This window comes from Bubalus kerabau, chromosome 6 (genome assembly GCF_029407905.1).
Source record: "Bubalus kerabau isolate K-KA32 ecotype Philippines breed swamp buffalo chromosome 6, PCC_UOA_SB_1v2, whole genome shotgun sequence".
Classification (NCBI taxonomy): domain Eukaryota; kingdom Metazoa; phylum Chordata; class Mammalia; order Artiodactyla; family Bovidae; genus Bubalus; species Bubalus kerabau.
In genome coordinates this window covers 27,079,295-27,101,507 of record NC_073629.1, presented here as the reverse complement: position 1 = coordinate 27,101,507, position 22,213 = coordinate 27,079,295, and the positions used below count along the sequence as shown (strand labels likewise).

Here is a 22,213-nt window from a genome sequence, read left to right as displayed (position 1 = left end):
CCACCTCCCAGGAAATGGGGTTGCAAAGAAAAAGGCTACAATGAGCCAGAGGCTAAAGAATAACCAGGGGAAAAAACCTGAATGTTGCTGTGTCCAGGCTAGTCTCAGTTATATAGGGGCTTTATTGCATAACTCTTATGGGCTTTTCCCCCCTGAAAATGCAGTGTTGTTCCAAGACCTACTGTTTTGCATACACTTTTATTCTTTAGTGCAATAGAATATTCACAGCTTCCTGTATTTCGGGTGATCTCTAGAGTGCTTGATTCACGGACCTGACATTCCAGGTTCCTATGCAATATTGCTGTTTACAGCATAGGACCTTGCTTCCATCACCAGTCACATCCACAACTGGGTGTTGTTTTTGCTTTGGCTCCATCCCTTCATTCTTTCTGGAGTTATTTCTCCACTGATCTCCAGTAGCATATTGGGCACCTACCAACCTGGGGAGTTCCTCTTTCAGTATCCTATCATTTTGCCTTTTCATGCTGTTCGTGGGGTTCTCAAGGCAAGAATACTGAAGTGATTTGCCATTCCCTTCTCCAGTGGACCACATTGTGTCAGACCTCTCCACCATGACCCACCTGTCTTGGGTGGCCCCACACGGCATGGCTCTACACGGTACAGCACTACACAGCACGGCTCGTCTCAGACAGGAGATGGCAAGACTGAATGTCGACATTTTAGGAATCAGTGAACTCAAATGGACTGGAATGGGTGAATTTACTTCAGATGACCATTATATCTACTACTATGGGCAGGAATCCCTTAGAAGAAATGGAGTAGCCATCATGGTCAACAGAGGAGTCTGAAATGCAGTACTTGGGTGCAATCTCAAAAACGACAGAATGATCTTTGTTTCCAAGGCAAACCATTCAATATCACAATAATCCAAGTCTATGCCCCAACTTGGAGAAGGCAATGGCACCCCACTCCAGTACTCTTGCCTGGAAAATCCCATGGATGGAGGAGCCTGGTGGGTTGCAGTCCATGGGGTCGCTACCAGTCTGACATGACTGAGCGACTTCACTTTCACTTTTCACTTTCATGCATTAGAGAAGGAAATGGCAACCCACTCCAGTGTTCTTGCCTGGAGAATCCCAGGGATGGCGGAGCCTTGTGGCCTGCCGTCTATGGGGTCGCACAGAGTCGGACACGACCGAAGCGACTTAGCAGCAGCAGCAGCAGCATGCCCCAACTGGTAATGCTGAAGAAGTTGAAGTTGAACAGTTCTATGAAGACCTACAAGACCTTCTAGAACTGACACCCAAAAAAGATGTCCTTTTCATTATAGGGGACTGGAATGCAAAACTACAAAGTCAAGAGATACCTGGAGTAACAGGCAAATTTGGCCTTTGAGTACAGAATGAAGCAAGGCAAAGGCTAACAGAGTTTTGCCAAGAGTACGCACTGGTCATAGCAAACACCCTCTTCCAACAACACAAGAGACGACTCTACACATGGACATCACCAGATGGTCAACACCGAAATCAGATTATATTCTTTGCAGCCAAAGATAGAGAGAAGCTCTATACAGTCAGCAAAAACAAGACTGGGAGCTGACTGTGGCTCAGATCATCAACTCCTTATTGCAAAATTCAGACTTAAATTGAAGAAAGTAGGGAAAACCACTAGACCATTCAAGTATGACCTAAATCAAATCCCTGACAATTATACAGTGCAAGTGAGAAATAGATTCAAGGGATTAGATCTGATAGAGTGCCTGAAGAACTATGGATGGAGGTCCATGACACTGTACAGGATGGATGTACAAATCATCCTCAAGAAAAAGAAATGCAAAAAGGCAACATGGTTGTCTGAGGAGGCCTTACAAATAGCTAAGAAAAGAATAGAAGCAAAAGGCAAAGGAGAAAAGGAAAGATATACCCATTTGAATGCAGAGTTCAGATAAGAAAGCCTTCCTCAGTGATCAATGCAAAGAAATAGAGGAAAACAAGAGAATGGGAAAGACTAGAGATCTCCTCAAGAAAATAGAGATACCAAGGGAACATTTCATGCAAAGATGGGCTCAATAAAGGACAGAAATGGTATGGACCTAACAGAAGCAGAAGATATTGAGAAGAGGTGGCAAGAATACACAGAAAAACTATACAAAAAAGATCTTCATGACTCAGATAACCATGATGGTGTGATCACTCACCTAGAGCCAAACATCCTGGAATGTGAAGTCATGTGGGCTTTAAGAAACATCACTATGAACAAAGCTAGTGGAGGTGATGGAATTCCAGTTGAGCTATTTCAAATCCTAAAAGATGATGCTGTGAAAGTGCTGTACTCAATATGCCAGCAAATTTGGAAAACTCAGCAGTGGCCACAGGACTGGAAAAGGTCAGTTTTCATTCCAATCCCAAAGAAAGGCAATGCCAAAGAATGCTCAAACTACTGCACAATTGCACTCATCTCACACGCTAGCAAAAGTAATGCTCGAAATCCTCCAAGCCAGGCTTCAACACTACTTGAACCATAAACTTCCAGACGTTCAAGCTGGATTTAGAAAAGGCAGAGGAACCAGAGATCAAATTGCCAACATCGTTGGATCATCAAAAAAGCAAGAGAGTTCTAGAAAAACATCTACTTCTGCTAAATTGACTACGCCAAAGCCTTTAACTGTGTGGATCACAACAAACTGTAAAATTCTGAAAGAGATGGGAATACCAGACCACCTGACCTGCCTCCTGAGAAATCTGTATGCAGGTCAAGAAGCAACAGTTAGAACCAGACATGGAACAACAGATTGGTTCCAAATCGGAAAAGGAGTATGTCAAGGCTGTGTATTGTCATCCTGCTTATTTAACATATATGTAGAGTACATCATATGAAATGCTGGGCTGGATGAAGCATAATCTGGAATCAAGATTGTTGGGAGAAATACCAATAACCTCAGGTATGCAGATGACACTACCATTATGGCAGAAAGCGAAGAAGAACTAAAGAGTCTCTTGATGAAAGTGAAAGAGGAGAGTGAAAAAGTTGGCTTAAAACTCAACATTCAGAAAACTAAGATCATGGTATCTCGTCCCATCACTTCATGGCAAATAGATGGGGAAACAACAGAAACAGAGTTTATTTTTTGGGGCTCCAAAATCGCTGCAGATGGTGACTACAGCCATGAAATTAAAAGATACTTGCTCCTTGGAAGAAAAGCTGTGACCAACCTAGACAGCATATTAAAAAGCAGAGACATTACTTTGCCAACAAAGGTCTGTCTAGTCAAAGCTATGGTTTTTCCAGTAATCACGTATGGATGTGAGAGTTGGACTGTAAAGAAAGTTGAGCACCAAAGAACTGATGCTTTTGAACTGTGGTATTGGAGAAGACTCTTGAGAGTCCCTTGGACTGCAAGGAGATCCAAATAGTCCATTCTAAAGGAGATCAGTCCTGAATATTCATTGGAAGGACTGAGGCTGAAGCTGAAACTTCAATATTTTGGCCACCTGATGTGAAGAACTGCCTCATTTGAAAAGACCCTGATCCTGGGAAAGATTGAAGGCAGGAAGAGAAGGGGATGACAGAGGATGAGATGGTTGGATGGCATCACGGACTCGATGGACATGAATGAGTAACTCCGGGAGTTTGGTGATGGACAGGGAAGCCTGGTGTGCTGCAGTCCATGGGGTCACAAAGAGTCAGACAGGACTGAGTGACTGAACTGACTAGAGTGCTTACCCATCTCTTGACCAGCTCTGCCTTCTTGCAGATGATTAACTTTTCAGATTCCTCAATGGTTTCTCTTAGCTTTCAGGTTAAAACCTTCATTCCTTTAAATGATTTTTTAGGCCTTGTACAGTCTTGCCCTTCCTGAGTGTCCCTCGTCCCCTACCTGCCCGCTTCCCTCCCAGGGGCAACCCCATGCTCAGCTGTACCAAGGACTGTACTTCCCTCCACACTCTGTCGTGTTGTTGAGCCATTCTCCCTCTGAATGGAGTGCTTTGCTGCCTTCCGTGCTCAGATGCATCTCCTGGCACCTACTGCTGGCTTATACCTCAACACTCCATTCATTCTGCAAATACTGAGTATCTACCATGTACCAGATGCAAGTAAACAGCAGTGAGCAAGACCCACTACATTCCTACTGTTCTATATTAAATCATCTAGTAGGACTTGCTGTATATACATTGTATATAATGATCTTTATGCTTGTTTTATTTTTTTCTCCCCCGCTAGACTGTGAACTCCTTGAAGAGAAGAAATGATCTTTGTGTCTGGCTTAGTATCTTACATGTAAAAGGAGACTTTCAGGGAATTTTCCTGTTGACCCAGGGGTTAAGACTCCATGCTTCCACTGCAGGGGGCGTGGGTTTGATCTCTGATTGGGGAACTGAGACCATGCATGCTGTGTGGTATGGCCAAAAAAGGAAACAAAGTAGACTTTTAACTTTTTAGTGAACTATTGTAAATTTAGGGAAAGTGAGTAAATATTTTATTGATTGAATGACTTTGCAGCCTTGACAGCTAGTGTATCCCTTACCTGTGGCCATTGCTCGAAAGTGGGTTAAAAGAATACAGAAAACTAAAATGAGGAAACATTTTACCCTTAAACATCTTATGCTCAACAATGGGGAAGTCAAGTGACTTGTTTATTTGTACTCATTGAGTTTCTGCTCTTGGTTTCTTAAGCTTAATCCTTATTTCAATGTGCCTGATCTAGGTCCTCAAACTTGAAGATAAGAGTGAGTCTTTGAAATTTGCTTATTTCCCCTTATTCCTGGAAGACACACATGTTTTCATATATTTTTGCTAGATTTCGCTTGTGTTTTTTCCAGGGCATGTCATCACCTTTGCTTCGAGTAGTGTGGGCTCGAATCATATTGGATGAAGCTCACAACGTTAAGAATCCCCGGGTACAGACTTCCATAGCCGTGTGTAAGCTCCAGGCCCAAGCCCGTTGGGCTGTCACCGGAACCCCAATTCAGAACAACTTGTTGGACATGTATTCACTGCTGAAGTGAGTAAACTCTCTGAGATTAGGTAGTTGTGAGCCCTGTCAGTAACCCTTCTTGATTATTTCATATCTTGTATCACCAGTGTGTGCTCCAGATTAGCGTGTGTAGCAGGTGACAAACCTGTCAACATGTAAAGGACAAGGGAATTAATATTTATGAGAATATAATCTGCTGATTGACTGGCTGATACAGGGCTTTTATGACATGCAGTCCTTCTATGTGGAAAAATGCAGGACCAGTTAAATTAAAGGAAACAGAAGTTACTTTCTTCAGACCTAGTAATGTTTTGAGCTACTTTTGCTTTAAAACCTATGGCCTGAGGTCAGGGCTACAGTTTATTTGAAGCAAACAGAAAAGAATGCTGATTTTTAAATATTTGCTTTTATTTAAGTCAGCTCATAAGAGGATATAGAATTTCTGTATTAGCCTTTGAACCTTTAGGAATGAGTTCTAGCTATTGGTTATATGTCATATTGTGATGATATAGACATTTTAATGGGAAAAGGCACATTTTTATAATGTGGTTTTATGATGTGGTTATTGACTTGGATCCTTTTGCTCTGTCTAGCAGAGCTTTGCTATGAAATTGACTTTTAACATTGATTGGGATGACATGTAAAACCTGATTTGCCTTTCATCTTATGTCTGTCTTTGACTCTCTCCTCCATCCTCCCATGCTTCTTTCCTGTTCTCTGTCCTCTAATGAAAAAGATTTCTCCGTTGTTCTCCATTTGATGAGTTTAAGCTGTGGAAGAGTCAAGTAGACAATGGCTCAAAGAAAGGAGGAGAACGGTTAAATATCTTAACCAGGAGCCTTTTGCTGAGGAGAACAAAGGACCAGCTGGACTCCACCGGCAAGCCCTTGGTAACCCCACTGACACTTGTCCCTGGGTGGATGTGGGGGGGTCAGGAAGGAGGGTGACCATGGCCTTGACTCTGCTTGCACTGCCATGGCCTTTGCCTCAGGAGCTTCTGAGTCTCCCGTGTTCCTACACAGAGGCCCTTGAGTTGCTGTCCTGCCCCCGGGGTCATAGCTGTCCTGTTTTGTGGTGTGTTAGAGCCGTTCTGCTTTCAGGGGAGGGCGGGAGCTGCCGTCCAAGGGTTGACTAGATTTCCAGTGTCAACTCTGGGGAACATGCTCTGTAATATTCAGTTAATTTGTAGAACTTCATTGCAGCTACTTTTGTCTTTTACTCTTCCAGGTGGTGCTGCCCCACCGTAAATTTCAGTTGCACCATTTAAAACTCTCTGAAGATGAAGAGACTGTTTATAGTGTCCTTTTTGCAAGATCGAGGTATGTGCTGTGAATAAGCACCTTCTCACAGCTGTTGTTTTATTCTTCTTCTTGCTTGGGATTGAGTCAAGGTTCTTCTAACTGCAATTACGGTATTATTGACAAGCTGAATATCTGTGTCCCTTTTTAAAAAAGCTCCCTTGTTCTCTCACCTCGCCCCCAGCTCACCTTCGTCTCATGTACACTGTGAACCTGTTCTCCACTGGCTGTCTTGTATAGAAGGTCTAGGGTGTGCACACTGTCACCAGGCCTTTCTGGTCCTTGTGGGGCTGTATTAGGAAAGTATTGGCCAACTTAGTACATCTGTTTGACCTTTGACCTGTTATCCAGCCTCTCAGCAGAGCTTTTAAGAAGCTGTTCATCAAACCTTCCAAAGTGATTAAGTTTTTTCTCTTTGTAGATCTTATATTTATTAATAAACATTTTAATATTAATCTTAACTAATAATATATTACTGTTACATATTTAATATTAAATTGATATAGAAGGTAATAATATTTTATAGTATCAATAAGCTTGTTAATATTTATTAATCATTTCTAAATGGTTTAGCTTTTACAGTAGTTATTTTTATTACCTTTGGCCAGTGCTTGCTGTGAGCCTGCCTTCATTTAACAAGTCCACTTTTCCACTGTTTTTAAATGAATTTATTTTTGGCCGTGGTGGGTCTTTGTTGTTGAACGTAGGCTTTCTCTGGCTGGAGCAGTCGGGAGGTGCTTTCCTTGTGGTGCGCTGGCTTCTCATTTCGGTGGCGTCTCTCGTTGCAGAGCACAGGCTCACGGGCTAAAGCGTGCAGGCTCCGTAGTTGTGGCATACAGGCTTAGTTGCCCCACTGCATGTGGGATCTTCCCAGAGCAGGGACTGAACCCATGTCCCCTACATTGGCGGGTGGATCCTTAACCACTGGACCACCAGGGCAGGCCAACAAGTCCACTTCTATAATTTTTCAAGGTCCTGCCACTATCACAGTTAAGCAGTGACCATGGTAAACCTGTTTGGTCTTAGTGACCATTGCATGTGCATTTTGTTTCTCGATCTGAGGCAGGTTGGCTCTGCAGTACTATCTAAAAAGACATGAAAGTGGGAGCAACCAGTCTGGAAGAAGCCCTGAGAATCCATTCAATAGAGGTGAGCAGTGGGCACTTGTAAATACAGAGACTCGTGAAAATGTGGGTGCAGGTTTGGTAAACTTACAGAAATGGGGGGTCATGAATTCTTGATAGCAGAGACTTAACCTTAGCTTGGAACCTCAGACTAAAGTAAAATATAATCTGCAAGCACCAGACCTGGTAATGTGAACTTGTTTTTAGTTATTTCCGAAATCTGTTTTATTAAAATGCAAATACAATAGGTCTGTAGAGAAAATGAGTATTTCGTTTTTCTTCATTAGTAGAGAAGTGAGTTAGAATTGTGTTATTGAACCTCAGATCAAAGAAGGTTTCAAATCTCCTCATTTAGTTCAGGGCTCTTCCCCATGTTTCTGTTTTAAACACTGTACTGTTTCCTGTGTCCGTTTTCCTTCTTGGAAGTGGCCCAGGAGTTTGCGTCCAGCGGGCCCGGGCCCTCCACGGCAGCCGGCCGGGCGACATGCAGCGCCGTGCACATACTGTCGCAGCTGCTGAGGCTCCGCCAGTGCTGCTGCCACCTGTCCCTGCTGAAGTCGGTAAGCAGAGGCCCGTGCGGGGCCCCCGGGGGCTGCGGAGAAGGCCGCCTCCGCCTCCTGTAGCTGGGCTCAAGGAAAGTGGGATTTGAGGGTATTTTGTATTTTGGTGGGGCAGCAAAGAGGAGACCGCTTATTTTACTGTATTTTAATTGTTAATGATCTTGAGCTAATTCCCGTGATGTTGAGAACAGTTTTTATTTTTTGTTTTATTTTTTAAAATAGCTTTATCTTAGAATAGAAAATAGTACCTCATTAAAAAGGAAACCGTTTGTGAATACTTTGGAATTTTAGAGTGTCATAAAGCTAATAAGCTTAGTTATGAAAACTCAAGCATTTATACAATTGGAAAAGTTGTCTCTATAATGGATAGAGACACATTCATAATTAAGAAGATACGTTACAGGCAGAACACTCTGACATAAATTGCAGCAATATGTTTTTGGATTTGTTCTCTAGAGTAATGGAAATAAGAGCAAAAATAAACAAATGGGACCTAATTAAACTTAAAAGGTTTTGCAAAGCAAAAGAAACTGTAAACAAAATGAAAAGACAACCTATGGACTGGGAGAAAATATTTGCAAACAATGCCACTGACTAGGGATTAATTTCCAAAATACACAAATAACTAATAGAGGTAATATCAAAAAGCCAAACAATCCAGTCAAAAAATGGGCGGAAGATTCACATAGACATTTCTTCAAAGAAGACATACAGATGACCAACAGATACATTGAAAGATGCTCAGTATTGCTAATTATTAGAGAAATGCACATCAGAACCACAATGAGCTTCCACCTTACACTCATCAGAATGGCTATCATTAAAAAGTCTACAAATAATGCTAGAGACGGTGTGGAGAGAAAGAAACCATTCTGCCCTGTTGGTGAGAATGTAAATGAGTGCGGCCACTATGGAAAATAGCACGGAGGTTCCTTAAAAAGCTAAAAATAGAGTTACCACACCATCCAGCAATTATACTCCGGGCACATGCCAGAGAAAACTATTTCAAAAAGGTACATGCACCCCAGTGTTCATAGCAACACTATTTACAGTAGCCAAGGTATAGAGGCAACCTAAATGTCCATCAACAGAATAATGGATAAAAAAGATGTGATATGTATACATATATATATGCACACATATGCATGCATACATACAGACGTACATACAATGAAATATTAGTCGAAAAAAAGAATGTAATAATGCCATTTGCAGCAACATGGATGGACCTAGAGAGTTCATATTAAGTAAGAGAAAGACAACTGCAATCCAGAAAGATGATATGGATGAACTGTTTACAAAACAGAAACAGTCTCACAGACGTAGAGAACAAACTTATAGTTACCAAAGGGGATAGCAGAGGGCTAGGGGGAGGAATAAATTAGGAGTTTGGGGTTAACATATACATACTACTATATATTGAATAGGTAGCAACAGTAGTAGGACCTACTGTATAGCACAGGGAACTAAACTCAGTATCTTATAATATCCTATAATGGAAAAGAACCTGAAAACGAATATATATGTATATAAAACTGAATCACTTTGCTATATGCTCAAAACTAATAGAACTTTGTAAATTAACTATACTTCAATGAAAAAAAGAGAAATGCGTTACTTTTTTTCCTCCTTGGCAGTTAAAATTTATATTATTTTCTCCTTGGTTATCAATGATTCTTTTCTTTATACTCTTCTGAACTTTTCTAGATTTTCTGTAATAAGCATATATCATTTTTATGAACAGAAAAAAAAACTACTTAGTACTTGAAAATTCTTTTTATTTAAAAAGTTTTTATTGAAATATATTATTTTTTTGAGGCATTGAAGTAATGTGTCTTTTTTTTTGGTAGTACTGTAAATTATGTCTTGATTATCAATAGCTTAATTAACTCTATTGTTCTAGCTGGGGCAAATAGAATAATCTTGTAGTCAATCTGGCAATTTTCTAAAAAGTTCCACTTTGGTTTATTTTTGATCTAGTGAGAAAAACTTGTAAGACTTCATTTTAATCTGGGTTTACTCAAGGGGGTACTGATGGTAAATTACAAAACATTTTGCCACGTGCAGTGTTGAACAGTCAGCACTTTGCAAGTCCCATGGCTTGCTGCCTCAGCCGCCCATTTGCTGTGTCCCCTGTCTGATTCTGGTCAGGCCCTGGATCCGACGGAGCTGAAGAGTGAAGATCTGGCCCTCTCCCTGGAGGAGCAGCTCAGTGCCTTGACCTTGTCCGAATTCCACGACTCAGAGCCGTCTGCCTCCGTTTCCCTTAATGGCAAATCCTTCAAGGCGGAGCTTTTTGATGACAAGAGAGAGAGCACCAAGGTAGTATGATTACCTCTATTCTAGTAGAAAGACTTCAACTCCTCACATATTTCCCTGAGAGCGCTGTATTTGTCCAAGTGGGTCTAGCCATTTGATGGCAGAGCTGGAGCTACCAGATGTTAGCTGATCAAATTCTCCCTCTAGTCCTGAATTCTGGTTTCATTTCACGAATAGAACGGAAGTGGGCTTTCAGAGAGTGGCCTGGGCCCACCTCTCACATCAAGGCAGATTTCTGGTGTGGATTCCTGGGAAAAGAGTCTGTCATGTTTACATGGCGACGGGGCCTGGGCAAGTGAGCAGTTTGTTTTGGGAAAACCACAAAGACCTGAGCCTTGAGACAATGTCTTATGTCTGAGCGCCAATTGCTTTCCTTTGTTGAGAGGCTTCAATCTGCCAGGTTTGATTGTTACCAGCCTTCTGTCCTCATTAGTCACTCTATTCCCAAGGTAGCTGGAGAAGGAAATGGCAAACCACTTCAGTATTCTTGCCTTGAGAACCCCATGAACAGTACGAAAAGGCAAAAAGATAGGACACTGAGATGCTTTTGAACTGTGGTGTTGGAGAAGACTCTTGAGAGTCCCTTGGACTGCAAGGAGATCCAACCAGTCCATTCTAAAGAAGATCAGCCCTGGGTGTTCATCGGAAGGAATGATGCTAAAGCTGAAACTCCAGTACTTTGGCCACCTCATGTGAAGAGTTGACTCATTGGAAAAGACTCTGATGCTGGGAGGGATTGGGGGTAGGAGGAGAAGGGGACGACAGAGGACGAGATGGCTGGATGGCATCACTGACTCTATGGATGTGAGTCTGAGTGAACTCCGGGAGTTGGTGATGGACAGGGAGGCCTGGCGTGCTGCGATTCATGGGGTCGCAAAGAGTCAGACACGACTGAGCGACTGATCTGATCTGATCTGATCACAGACCATAAATCCTGCTCTCCCACTGCATTTTTTTTTCTTCAAAATACCTATGGCTAGGTTTTTTACGTGGCAATTCAAGAACTTTCTGTAAGTTGTCAACTTTCTGATTTCTGATAACTTTCTCAAGTTGTCAGAACCCCAGGCACTTCATGTACATGCTTTTTTAATTCCTACTGATTCAAAATGGTACAGTCCTGTGACTGTCTTCCTGCCCAGTCATGGGAGTGTTTGTTCAGATTGGAATGCAGGCTCACATGGGGGCCTCTACAAGTTACCACTAACGTCACGACAGCATAGAGGGGAAGAGCTAAGCGCATCTCCATTGCTCTGGCTCAGCTCCTTTTACCCATGAGGAAGCTGAACTCTTCCCTAGGAGTTTCAGAGTGATCTAGCCCTGTGATGGCACAGTAGGAACGCTGTTCATCTCCTGGTTCCTAGTCTAATGCTCTTCCTTCTCTACCACTCTGGAGATGAACTCTAGGCCTCTTAGAACCTTTAGAAAGGTCATTCACCTTAGCAGTCAGGAAGAATGAACTCAGTCACTCTTTGAAGTCCTGCCCATGTGTTCTTACTGTCTGATCCTTCATTGACTTGCATGTGCCCTGAGCAGTTTTGGATAAATAGCCAGGGAGCTTGTCGCAAAGCTTGAGCAAATGTTCCTCAATTTGGAAGGGTTTTCTTCAACACCATCTGCAGCAGGCCTCGGACCAGGTCAGGCTGTTTTACTTTCTCCTTCTGCAAATATTAGGATGGTATCTTCTGTGGGCCCGCAGTGTGCTGGGTGCTAAGGGTGCAGATGAACCAGACACATGCCAGCTCTGCCTCCTTGGAGCATCTCTAGCCTTGAAAGCAAGAGATAACTAATAAGCAATTAGTATATACTTTTTAAAAAAGACCATGATAATAGAAAGAAAAGGTGTATAGTTGCACATAGTCAGTGGGCACCTTGGATTGGGGAGGACCTCCAAGAAATGACATTAAGCTGGCACCTAAGGCTGTTCTAAGCAGAGGGAACGGAATGGACAAAGATGAGATAAAGCACGGCTCAGTGGAGGGAGAATGTTGGTATCACCCAAGCATCATTTGGGTGTAGTGAGGGATAAGGCTGGAGATGTGAGAGGAAGTGAGAATCTGGGATGTCATTGTAAGGAGCTTGGGCTTTATTCTCTGTGGGAGGCCACTGGAGGGTCTTCAGTCAGTGAAAGAAAATAAGAAACTGGCATTTTGGAAATAGTCCTCTGACTGCAGAGAGGAGAGGGAACCAGAGAGGAGTAATACTTAAAGCCGAGAGGCCCTGGGGAAGACTGATTCTTTCATTCACGGGAGAGAAAATGGAGAAAAGCAAATTTGCTTAAACCTACTTATGTTAATTCAACCTTTTCCCAGATTTCATCTCTGTTGGCAGAATTGGAGGCAGTCCGAAGAAATTCAGGGTCCCAAAAGAGGTAAGTGTGTTATTTCATTATCCAAGTGTTGCTTGTAATTTTGCAAGAAAATTGGATATTGTGAATAGTTATAAATCTTAGCTTTTTATATCAAGGACCTTGAGTCACACTCAGCAGAAAGTACTGAGGTTACGGCACAAATTCCCTGTGATTTCTAATTAAAATATTTCTGACACTGGTTGCAAAGGCAGTCCTTGGAGGATCTAAGTAAGCTGAGCATCTGAAGAGGTGTTTAAGAGCAGAGAAGAAGCATCTTAAATAAAGCAAGACAATAACAGAGGGAGATGGAGGGAGAGGGGTGTGGTCAGACCGGGAGCCCCCACAGTGCTGGGCATGTTCCTGAGCTAGGGGCGGGGATGCAGGAGGTTCAGTCATTGTTTGTTTACTTTACTGTGTTACTCGCTGCATTTGTAGATCAGAAAGATTTGATCTAAACATGTAAAACTCTAATTAAAACACAGCATGGGGGGAACAGAGAAACCCTAGAGGCTTATGGTTCTGACTGGCAAGGGGAGGAGCCTGTCCTCCTTTTCTGCAGGAGGACAGACCTGTAGATGAGAACTAGGCCCCCAGATAATCGGAGGCTGCGGCCGTCACTTGAGTTTCACCACCACTTTGTTCTGGCTTCATTTCGCACAAGATAAGTTGCAGACTAGATATAGAAATACCTGGGAGCATTATAATCTTATGTCACCTAAGTGTGTACCCTTAGGTATCAGAAGGCTTTCCTTCTTCCACATTTGATAACTGAATCGTATGGATAGCAGGTGTTGAAGCCCTGCAGATGAGTTTATTTCATCTGCGTTGGTTTTCTGTTTTCTCCTTTCTTCCAGTGTCATTGTCTCTCAGTGGACCAGCATGCTGAAGGTTGTAGCCTTGCATCTTAAGAGATGTGGATTTACTTATGCCACCATCGATGGCTCTGTCAACCCTAAACAGAGAATGGACTTGGTAGAGGCATTTAACAGCCCCCGGGGCCCTCAGGTACAAGCTGATCACAGCTGAGTTCTGTAATTAAGAGCAGATTGTTCCCGATTACACAGAAAATTTTAACATAGCTCATTTGAAAAATATTCATAGCTTTGATCCCTCCAGGTATTTTTGATTCTTTTGACATTTATCAGGGGTACATATCAAAGTGTGAAAATACTCTAAGAGAATAAAATATGAAGGTTAAAGAGAGTAAGGACAGAACTGGTTAGGATCAAGAAACTTTTTGTGGAAAAGGCAAGCCTGGAAGGATGTGTGGGATCTTGATGTGAGGAAAGATGGACGGAAGTGGGAGAACAGTCAGTTCAGTTCAGTCGCTCAGTCATGACTGACTCTTTGTGACCCCATGGACTGCAGCATGTCAGTCTTCCCTGTCCATCACCAACTCTTGGAGCTTATTCAAACTCATGTCCATTGAGTCGGTGATGTCATCCAACCATCTCGTCCTCTGTCATCCCCTTCTCCTCCCACCTTCAATCATTCCCAGCATCGGGGTCTTTTCCAGTGAGTCAGCTCTTCGCATCAGGTGCCCAAAGTATGGGAGTTTCAGCTTCAGCATCAGTCCTTCCAATGAATATTCAGGACTGGTTTCCTTTAGGATGGACTGGTTGGATCTCCTTGCAGTCCACGGGACTCTCAAGAGTCTTCTCCAACACCACAGTTCAAAAGGATCAATTCTTCAGTGGTCAGTTTTCTTTATAGTCCAACTCTCATATCTATACATGACTACTGGAAAAACCATAGCTTTGAGTAAACGGACCTTTGTTGGCAAAGTAATGTCTGCTTTTTGATATGCTGTCTAGGTTGGTCATAGCTTTTCTTCCAGGGAGTAAGCATCTTTTAATTTCATGGCTTGCAGTCACCATCTGCAGTGATTTTGGAGCCCCCAAAAATAAAGTCTCTCACTGTTTCCATCTATTTGCCATAAAGTGATGGGACGTGATACCACAATCTTAGTTTTCTGAATGTTGAGTTTTAAGCCAGTTTTTTCACTCTCCTCTCAAAGACATCTAATTATGGATGATGGGAATTTAGGGCTTCCCTCGTGGCTCAGTGGTAAAGAATCTGCCTGCCAAGGGGGAGACTTGGGGTTGATCCCTGGGTTGGCAAGATTCGTTGGAGAAGGGAATGGCTACCCACTCCAGTATTCTTGCCTGGGAAATCCCATGGACAGAGGAGCCTGGTGGGCTAGAGTCCTCTTTGTGGGTCACAAAGAGTCAGACATGACTGAGCGACCAAACAGCAGTTGAGTGATAGGCAGGAGAGTCATGGCAGTGGTGGGGATGGTGGATTAGACAGCATTGGTTGATGGAAAGTGTATTGAGCTGACCAGCCCCAGTCCTCTAAATGGTAGTATTCATATATTTGGCAGGCACGCAATTAATGTCTTGAGATTGACTCACCAAAACAAGGTTAAATGAGAATCTTCTCAAAGGTGAGGCAGGGAAAATAGCATCTCAAAGTTTCGAAACAGTGCCTTTATGACTGCAGAAGGAAATTTGATAAGAACATGTTGCTTATTTCTATTGGTCTTGGTATTGAACCTGTGACAGGAGGAGAGATGCTTTATGAGACTGAATCTGTGTAAAGTGAATGGTGTGCTTCCTTTTGAAGGTTATGCTAATTTCTCTCTTGGCTGGAGGTGTCGGTCTAAACCTGACTGGAGGAAACCATCTTTTTCTTCTGGACATGCACTGGTAACAATTATGGATTTTTCTTGAGTTGTCCCTGCATCGCAGGGAGACCAGAGGGGCAGTAAAACCTGACCTCATAATGAGTGTGTTCCTTTTGTATTGTGGAGCTGCCTCTGTGCATACGTGTGTATAGATACAGATCAAAATGGTGTAGGCTGAGTTGATGGCCCTGTATTCCTGAGCAAGGCAGGATTCAAATGACTGTTTAAAATAGTTTGTTCACTTTATTGTTAACCTAATGTCTGTTTCCATGGAAACTGGGAGTAGGGCTTTTTCTCATGGCTAAGAGCTACTTCACTCAACGAAGAGTTTTCTCTCTTCAAAACACCGTATTTCAGACATACTTGTTGACGTCCAAGGATATCTCAGCATTGGCAAAGAAGGAGAACCATTACTCCTAAAGGAAAAGGCAAAGAAATTTTCTAATTATGTTAGATACATGCTTAACACGTAGTCTTGGACTCATCGCTCATAGTGTCAACACCAGGAGCATAGCAGCATCCTTCCTAGATACGAAGCAAATGATTCATGTGTTGCTAGGAGAAGGTATCATAATCTGTCCCAGTTTTGCTTTTTCAATGATGCCAGTTAGGGATTGCTGCACCAGGCACCGTTGCCAGGGATTGTCATTTGTTCTCCAGGCAGCCCAGATGGGCACAGACAGGCCCACCTGTTGTTATCTTCCTGGAGAATGTGTTTAGGTCTTACTTGGGACCCCTCCCACCCCCATACATGAGGAAAGCAGAATTGGAATCATGCTGGCTTCTGAATTGGAGAAATGTTATTCAAGTTTTTAAAGAGGTAAGATGAGAAACTAGTTTGGAATTGAAAAGGAGAATCTAGAAAGAAGGAAACAAATTAAGTCTCCTTATTTGAATCATAGAAAGTTAAAAGTTGAAAAAGGCATTAGAGGGGACTTTCCTGATGGTCCAGTAGTTAAAAGATTTTGTCTTCCATCGCAGGGGGTGTGGGTTCAATCCCTGGTTGGGGAGCTAAGATCCCATAAGCCTTGCAGCTAAAAAACCAAAACATAAAGCAAACAGTATTGTAGTAAGTTCAATATAGACTTTAAAAGCGGTCCACAGTTAAAAAAAAAAATCTTAAAAAAGATAAAGGCATTAATGATCATTTGCCAGCCCTCCCATTCCCAAGCCTTTTAGGTTATGGTTAGATGACTTGCCCAGAGTCATCCAGCTAGTTAATGATTGGATTTGAACATCACTTTAGCCTCTGTTACCTATAGTTTTCAGCTGATGGTGGTGCTAAGAGTTCCTGTTGGAGGCAAATCTGAGCCCAGTTTCTCATGAGAGGGCAAGAAGACATCTGGGAGTCTCCAAGCCCCACATAGACTAGAACAGAGATCTACCAACTTTTTCTATAAATATTTTAGGCTTTGCAGATACATAGGTCTCTGTCACATATTCTTTTTTGTGGATTTTGGGTTTGATTTTTTTTTTTTTTAACAAACCTTTAAAAATGTAACAACTATTTCAAACTCAAGAGCCATACAGAGACAGACTGCAGGCTGGATTTGGCCTGTGGGATTTGCCCGCCCCTTGTCGAGGATGTCAGTTCCCCTGAGCTCAAACCCTGTCTTCTCACAGGAATCCATCACTTGAAGATCAAGCTTGTGACCGAATCTACCGAGTAGGGCAGCAAAAAGATGTCGTCATACATAAGTAAGTATGTAAAGGTCTCCTGGGGCCAAGATCTGCTCCTGTGAAAATCTTTCTTGGGTAGTGTTTTAACAGAATGTCAAGTATTTGGTGGTCACTGTACTGATGGTTTTTGTGGGGCTCATCCTCCTTGGCACTCATGGTCAGGAGGGGAACACAAGCAATTTGGGGGTAACCTTGGAGCTGGTCCCTGCAGAAGAAAACTTAAGTACAATGATGAGCCTTATCTCAGTCAAGGCTGCCCATGAAAGGACCCTCCTCTCTCTCTCTCTTTCTCTCTCTTTCTTTCGCTTTTATTTTGACATAACTTCAGACATAGAAAAGAATGTAAGAATTCTTACAAAAATACCCCAGAGTTCTCAATTGTAAGAATAATACCAAAAAATTCTTGACTGCTGTGACGTGTGTGTGTGTGTGTAAGCTTTTTCCTGGACCATTTGACAGTAAGTTGCAGACATGATGTTCCTTTACTTCTAAATACTAAAATAGGCACTTCTAAAAATGACATCTCTTACATAATCACAATAAAGTTATCAAAACCAGGATGCTAACCATGATACAATACTATCATCTGATTTACGGACCTTATTCAGTTTTGCCACTTGTTCCAGTGATGTCCTTCCCACCAAAGGGTCCTGCATAGCATTCAGTTCTCCTGACTCTCTTGTCCCCTTTAATCTGGAACAACACTTCAGTCTTTCTTTGTGTTTTCTGACAGTGACATTTTTAAAATGCAGAGGGCAGTTATTTTGTAGAATGTCCCTCTACGTGAGACCCTCCTCTTTTTAAAAACAATGATAGAACCTGCCTTAACAGTGCAATCCAGCCCAGTTATGGACTGCTTTCCTTCATCTTCATGGCCAAGTTTCTTGAAGAATTAGAAATCATTGTCTGTCTTTACTTATTTCCCATTCATTCCTCAACCTGTATGAACTGGCTTTCACCCCTGTCACGTCACTGAAGCTGCTCTTGCTAAGGGGCACCAGTGAATTCCAGAATGTGCCAAGTACAGCAGTTGTGTCAGTTGTTCTGTCTTTAGCTGTCTTCTCAGCTTACTTTGTATGCACCTCTCTCAATAATCCTATCTACTCCAGCAAGTCCAAAACCTATACCATCAGTTCCAAGGTCTCCTAACCTTCAGGCCCAGATATCCAAATCCCCACAAAATATATGAATCCAAGTGTCCACATCCGCACCCATTATTCATTTACTCATGGATTTATCTCATTCACCTCAAAAAAATGAATACCTATGAGGCTTCCCAGGTGGCTTAGTGGTAAAGAACTCTCCTGCAATGCAGGAGACCTGGGTTCGATCCCTGGGTTGGAAAGATCCCCTGAAGAAGGTAATGGCAACCCACTCCAGTATTCTTGCCTGGGAAATACCATGGACAGAGGAGCCTGGCAGAATGTAGTCCATGAGGTTGCAAAGAGTCAGATACGACTTCACAACTAAACAGACAACAAAAGTGGGGAGTCCCCATGTAGCAAGTACTGTTACATGCTCCAGGGACTCACAGTATCACATGCCGAGATTGTTTCTCCCTACTTGCCCGTATCTGTTGATTCTTCTGAATTCCTTATCTTTGTGAATAGTGCCACTGTTTATCTAATCATGGAGCCAAAACCAGACTCCATCTTCTTACTTTTCACAAACCATGTTCATTCATTTTATTTCCTAGATGTTTCTTACAACCATCCCTTTCTTCCCATCCACTGCCATTTCCTTCTTTCAGCTCTTCAGTTTCTTAGCATCACAGGAATGGTCACTCATGACCCAGCCCCCACCAGTCTCCTGAGCTTCTGTCGTTGTAGTACAGTGTAGTGTTTGACTTTTGCCCTGGCCAGATTGAATGACCTCCCCAAGCATACCATGTTCCAAAACTCAGCAAAGGTTTTGTTTCTTTTTTTCTAAATATAAGTGGTTACCTTATAGCTTAAACATGTAATCATACTCCTGCTTCCTTTGAGGCTCAGATGGTAAAGAGTCTGCCTATGATGCAGGAGACCTGAGTTGGATCCTTGGGTCAGGAAGATCTCTTGGAGAAGGGAATGGCAACCCACTCCATTATTCTTGCCTGGAGGGTTCCATGGACAGGGAAGCCTGGTGGGCTATAGTCCATGGCATCGCAAAGAGTTGGACAATTTCTCTATTCATTCTGTTTTTTCTTTGTTGTGATTTTTAATTTTATTGACGTATGGTTGATTTACAGTGTTTGTTAATTTCTGCTGTATAGCAAAAGTGGCAGTTATATATATTCTTTTTTATATTTTCCCTTATGGTTTATCACAGGACACTGAATATAATTCCCTGTGCCATACAGTAGGACTTTGCTGTTTATCCATCATAGAATAGTTTGCCTCTGCTAACCCCAAACTCCCAAGCCGTCCCTCCTCCGCCCCCACCCTCCTTGGCAGCCAAAGCCTGTTCTCTGTACCTGTGAGTCTGTTTCGCCATCCTTCCTCCGCCCCCACCCCCCTTGGCAGCCACAAGCCTGTGCTCTGTACCTGTGAGTCTGTTTCTGTTTCATAGACGTGTTTATTTCTGTCGTATTCTAGGCTCCACATATAAGTGATATCACATGGTATTTGTCTCTTTCTGGTTTGGTACGATAATATCTAGATCCATCCATGTTGCTGCACATGTTACCCATGGTTTTATACATGTTCCCATTCCCTGGGATGCCCTCCCCACTGTTCCACCTGGCAAACCCTTGCTCTTCCTACAAGTCACATGAAGAATTAACTCGTCAATGGAGTCGTCCCTGAATAGCCCAGACAGATTTCCTTTCACTCGTCTTGTACAGCGGACATATTTCCATTAGAGCCGTTCCCAGGGCCTGTCATTATTCTTGCTGTTTATTTTCACGTCTTCATCTTGTGTTCTCTGACTGCATGAGCATGTTCGTCTCTTATGTTCCTATACCTAGCATGGTGCGTGGCGTATAGTGACTGTCCATCAGTACTTGTTGAATGAGTGAGGAAAGGACAACAGTGGCATTTCCTCAACTGGTCAAACCTGTTTTCAGTGTGAATTAGCCATGAAAGAAGACACTCTGTACTTTAACCAGTACACATATTCCTAGCAGAAGCCTGATAGCTTTAGACGTTCTGACCTTCCCAAGATTGAGCTTTTTGTGTGAAAGGTGGATCTCTACAATTTCTATTTTTTGGGGTCAGCGTATTCCCTAGTGTCTCAGTTGGTAAAGAATCCGCCTGCAATGTGGGAGACCTGGGTTCGGTCCCTGGGTTGGCAAGATCCCCTTGAGGAGAGCATGGCAACCCACTCCAGTATTCTTGCCTGGAGAATCCTCAAGGACAGAGGAGCCCGTCAGGCTGCAGTTCATGGGGTCGGAAAATCGGACATGAGTGAGTGACTAGGCACATATCTCTCGTGATTCTGGCGTTTCTCAATTATCTCAGCTTTGAAAAGAAATAAAAAGCCAGTCTGAGTTCAGATCACTTTAAACGGATGTATATATTTAGTCTAAGTTGTTTAGGTTTCCTAAACATAGAGTTATTAATCAAACCTAAGGAAAAACAGAGGAAGAAATCTCCTTTAAAAACTAAGCATATGTAGAGTTTGAATATTTCTTAAGATATGCTACTTTGGGGTTTTGATTCTTTGCTTGTCTGTTTTTCAGATTTGTTTGCGAGGAAACAGTAGAAGAGAAGATCTTGCAACTCCAAGAAAAAAAGAAAGATTTAGCCAAACAGATTCTATCAGGATCTGAAGAATTTGTCACCAAGCTCTCCTTGGCTGACCTCAAAGTCCTTTTTGGCATCTAACTTCCTGTTTCTCGGGCGCAGAATAGTGCCACTGTTGGTTTGCACTAGGATCTGGGGGGAGCGACTTAACCCTGGTCCTTTGAGCTCTCCTGGGCTTTCAGTTTCACCTTCAAGCCTGATGGCCTTCTCCAAGCGAGGATGAATTATCATGTTATCCAGCTAGTTAACCAGTCATGCTAACCAATCAGTGTATTAAATAAAACCAATAAAGTACTTTGGATAAACAGCCCTGGGAGAGTTGTACCTAAGCTTCAGGAAACACTTAAAAAGCCCTCTGTGCCTTTTTCCTCTCAGCTGATGGGGACCCGGTGTTACTGCCTTTTCTAACACAGACTCCCTCCCATCTCTTCAATTCCTACCAACAAGGCTGTTCCTATAACCATCTCTTCTAGACCATTTTTCTAGATTCCACATATACGCATTAATATACAATATTTGTTTTTCTCTTTTTGACTTACTTTACTTTGACAGTCTCTAGGTCCAAATGACTCCAGTTTTGTTCCTTTTTATGGATAATACTCCATTGTATACATGCATCACATCTTCTTTATCCATTCCTCTATTGATGGACGTTGAGGTTGCTCCCGTGTCTCGGCTGTGCATTGTAAATAGCCAGGACATGGAAGCAATGGACACTGGTGTGCATGTATCTTTTTCAATTATGGTTTTCTCTGGGTATTTGGAAAGTAGGATTGCTGGGTCGTACAGTAGTTCTATTTTTAGTTTTTTAAGGTACCCGCATACTGTTCTCCATAGTGACTGTCTCAATTTACATTCCCACCAACAGTGCAAGAGGGCCCCCTTTTCTCCACACCCTCTCCAGCATTTATTGTTTGTAGATTTTTTAATGATGGCCTTTCTTTCTGACAGGTATGAGGTGATACCTCATTGTAGTTTCGATTGCATTTCTCTTATAATGAGCAATGTTGAGCATCTTTTCTTGTGTTGTTGGCCATCTCTAGATCTTCTTTGGAGAAATATCTATTTAGGTCTTCCACCCAGTTTTTGATTGGGTTGTTTGTTTGTCTTTTTTTGTTTGTTTGTTTTTTTGATGTTGAGCTGTATGAGCAGTTTGTGTATATTGGAGATTAATCCTTGGTCCATTGCTTTGTTTGCAAGTATTTTTCTCCCATTCTGGGGGTTGTCTTCATCTTGTTTATGGTTTCCTTTGCTGTGCAAAAGCTTTTAAGTTTAATTAGATCCCAATTGTTGATTTTTGTTTTTGTTTTCATTACTCTAGCAGGTGGGTCAAAAAAGATCCTGGTGCTTACGTCAAAAGAGTGTTCTGCCTGTGTTTTCCTCTAAGAGTTTTATAGTAACCATCTCTGTATAGGCTGAGCAGAAGTGGGTTCCTACCTAATACGTGGTTGGGTAGTATTTGTATTATTGTATCATTTAGAATTTGATATCATATCATTTATGTTATTATATCATTTTGTGTTATCATGTAGTATTTGTGT

The 22,213-nt window shown here is 42.3% G+C and overlaps 1 protein-coding gene across 3 annotated transcripts in view; it reads left to right on the top strand.

Annotated features, from left to right (window-relative positions):
* Positions 1 to 20,981, top strand: part of TTF2 (transcription termination factor 2) — a 50,540-nt gene extending 29,559 nt beyond the window's left edge. For 2 of the 3 annotated variants that reach the window (XM_055584618.1, XM_055584617.1), the window contains 11 exons: positions 4,782 to 4,963; positions 5,673 to 5,826; positions 6,164 to 6,255; positions 7,301 to 7,383; positions 7,785 to 7,918; positions 10,070 to 10,240; positions 12,547 to 12,605; positions 13,439 to 13,589; positions 15,210 to 15,292; positions 16,894 to 16,968; positions 20,609 to 20,981. In XM_055584618.1, the coding sequence (XP_055440593.1) occupies positions 4,782 to 4,963; positions 5,673 to 5,826; positions 6,164 to 6,255; positions 7,301 to 7,383; positions 7,785 to 7,918; positions 10,070 to 10,240; positions 12,547 to 12,605; positions 13,439 to 13,589; positions 15,210 to 15,292; positions 16,894 to 16,968; positions 20,609 to 20,753 (1,329 nt within the window). In that variant the 3' untranslated portion in view covers positions 20,754 to 20,981. Of the gene's footprint in view, positions 1 to 4,781; positions 4,964 to 5,672; positions 5,827 to 6,163; positions 6,256 to 7,300; positions 7,384 to 7,784; positions 7,919 to 10,069; positions 10,241 to 12,546; positions 12,606 to 13,438; positions 13,590 to 15,209; positions 15,293 to 15,930; positions 16,091 to 16,893; positions 16,969 to 20,608 lie in introns of all 3 variants that reach the window. The other variant, XR_008715641.1, reaches the window with a different exon arrangement.
* The last annotated feature ends 1,232 nt before the right edge of the window (positions 20,982 to 22,213 follow it).